General features: G+C 55.5%; 1 protein-coding gene across 1 annotated transcript; it reads right to left on the bottom strand.

Moving 5' to 3' along the window:
- Positions 1-382: 382 nt before the first annotated feature.
- LOC136531526 (uncharacterized) lies at positions 383-980 on the bottom strand. The gene has a single exon (XM_066524176.1). The coding sequence runs from the start codon at positions 839-841 to the stop codon at positions 569-571; it is 273 nt and encodes a 90-aa protein (XP_066380273.1). The 5' UTR covers positions 842-980; the 3' UTR covers positions 383-568.
- Between the last annotated feature and the right edge of the window lie 257 nt (positions 981-1237).

Raw genomic sequence — 1237 nt, 5'->3', positions numbered from 1 at the left:
CAGCACAGAACAAAAGCATATCCTCTGTTTCTCTCTCTCTTTTCCCCTACAGTCATCTAAATGGTATATTCTGGAGAAATTTGGATGAATCTGTTAGAGAAAAATACTGTTTCGGATAAAAAAAAAGAAACGGATCAAGCCGGATTTAAGGACACGCGAATGGAGCCTCGGGGAAGAGGAGCCATCATCAGTTCCTTCAAAGAAGTATGAACAGGAGGAACAGAGCAGCTTCAGTGTCGCGATCATGTTCATGGGAACCCCCCCAAATTCAATTTTAAAGCTGCTCTTTCGAGGGAATTCAAGTTCAAAAAAAGTTGCTCTTTCGAGGGAATTCAAGTTCAAAGTTGCTCTTCCGAGTGAGATTTTGTAACAAGCCACAACGGAAGACCGAAGAAGACGCATCAAATCCTATAACAAAATCAAGCGAACGTATGATGATCCATCCAATAGGACGCGGTATACAGAAGCTCTGTACAGATTACTCGTCGCTTCACTCAGCGACAACCCAAAATTAGAAGACAAAGAATGAATTCGAACACGCGGAGCCTCAAAGTCCATCATACGTAATTCAGAAGGAGACTATGGACTCGAAGCAGTTGAGCCCGTCGAACTCCGGCGCGAACCGCGGCCGCGCCTCCCGCTCGCGCTCCGCCGCCGGGGCCGGCGATGAGCCCCGCTGCTCGGCGGCCTTCTCCTGCTTCGGCGGTGCCGTGTCCGCCTGAGGCGTCTGAGGCTTTCCGGCGGCGGAGGTCCTCCACGACAGCCTGGTGGAGAAGAACCCGGCCGCTGAGATGTCCGCCGGAGACGAGCTCAGGATGGAGAAGGCCAGGATCTTGTCCATGGTCACGGACGACGGCAGCAGCTGCAGCAGATCAGAATCGGATGTGGAGCTCCTTTTGCTTCTTGGGAACTGACCGAGTCCTTGGTGGTGGATTCTGATGCGCTCCTGCAGTTGCGTTTGGTACTTTGGTGTGTGCGCCCTTGCTGGTGTTTTAAAGGAGCCGTGTCCGCGTGGGAGAAGGGACGGACGGAGCCGTGGCGCGCGCGGCAGGGAAAGTTCCGGGGCGGGCGCGGACCCGGTCCGAGCACGACTCGCGCACGGCAGGCAAGCGACGTGAAGGCGGCAGGTGAGGTGGCCCTGACGCGCGCTGAGCCGCTGACCCCGACGGCCCGACGCGAACTCACGCTGAGCCGGTCAAGCCCGTTCGGACTACGTACTCCTACTCCAGCATAGCGC

This window comes from Miscanthus floridulus, unplaced genomic scaffold, assembly GCF_019320115.1.
Source record: "Miscanthus floridulus cultivar M001 unplaced genomic scaffold, ASM1932011v1 fs_365_5, whole genome shotgun sequence".
Taxonomy (NCBI): Eukaryota; Viridiplantae; Streptophyta; class Magnoliopsida; order Poales; family Poaceae; genus Miscanthus; species Miscanthus floridulus.
This window is presented reverse-complemented; position numbering and strand designations above follow the sequence as displayed.

What these genes read in the sequence shown, in the direction of transcription:
- LOC136531526 (XM_066524176.1), bottom strand. Translation starts at nt 841, where the DNA reads ATGGACAAGATCCTGGCCTTCTCCATCCTGAGCTCGTCTCCGGCGGAC.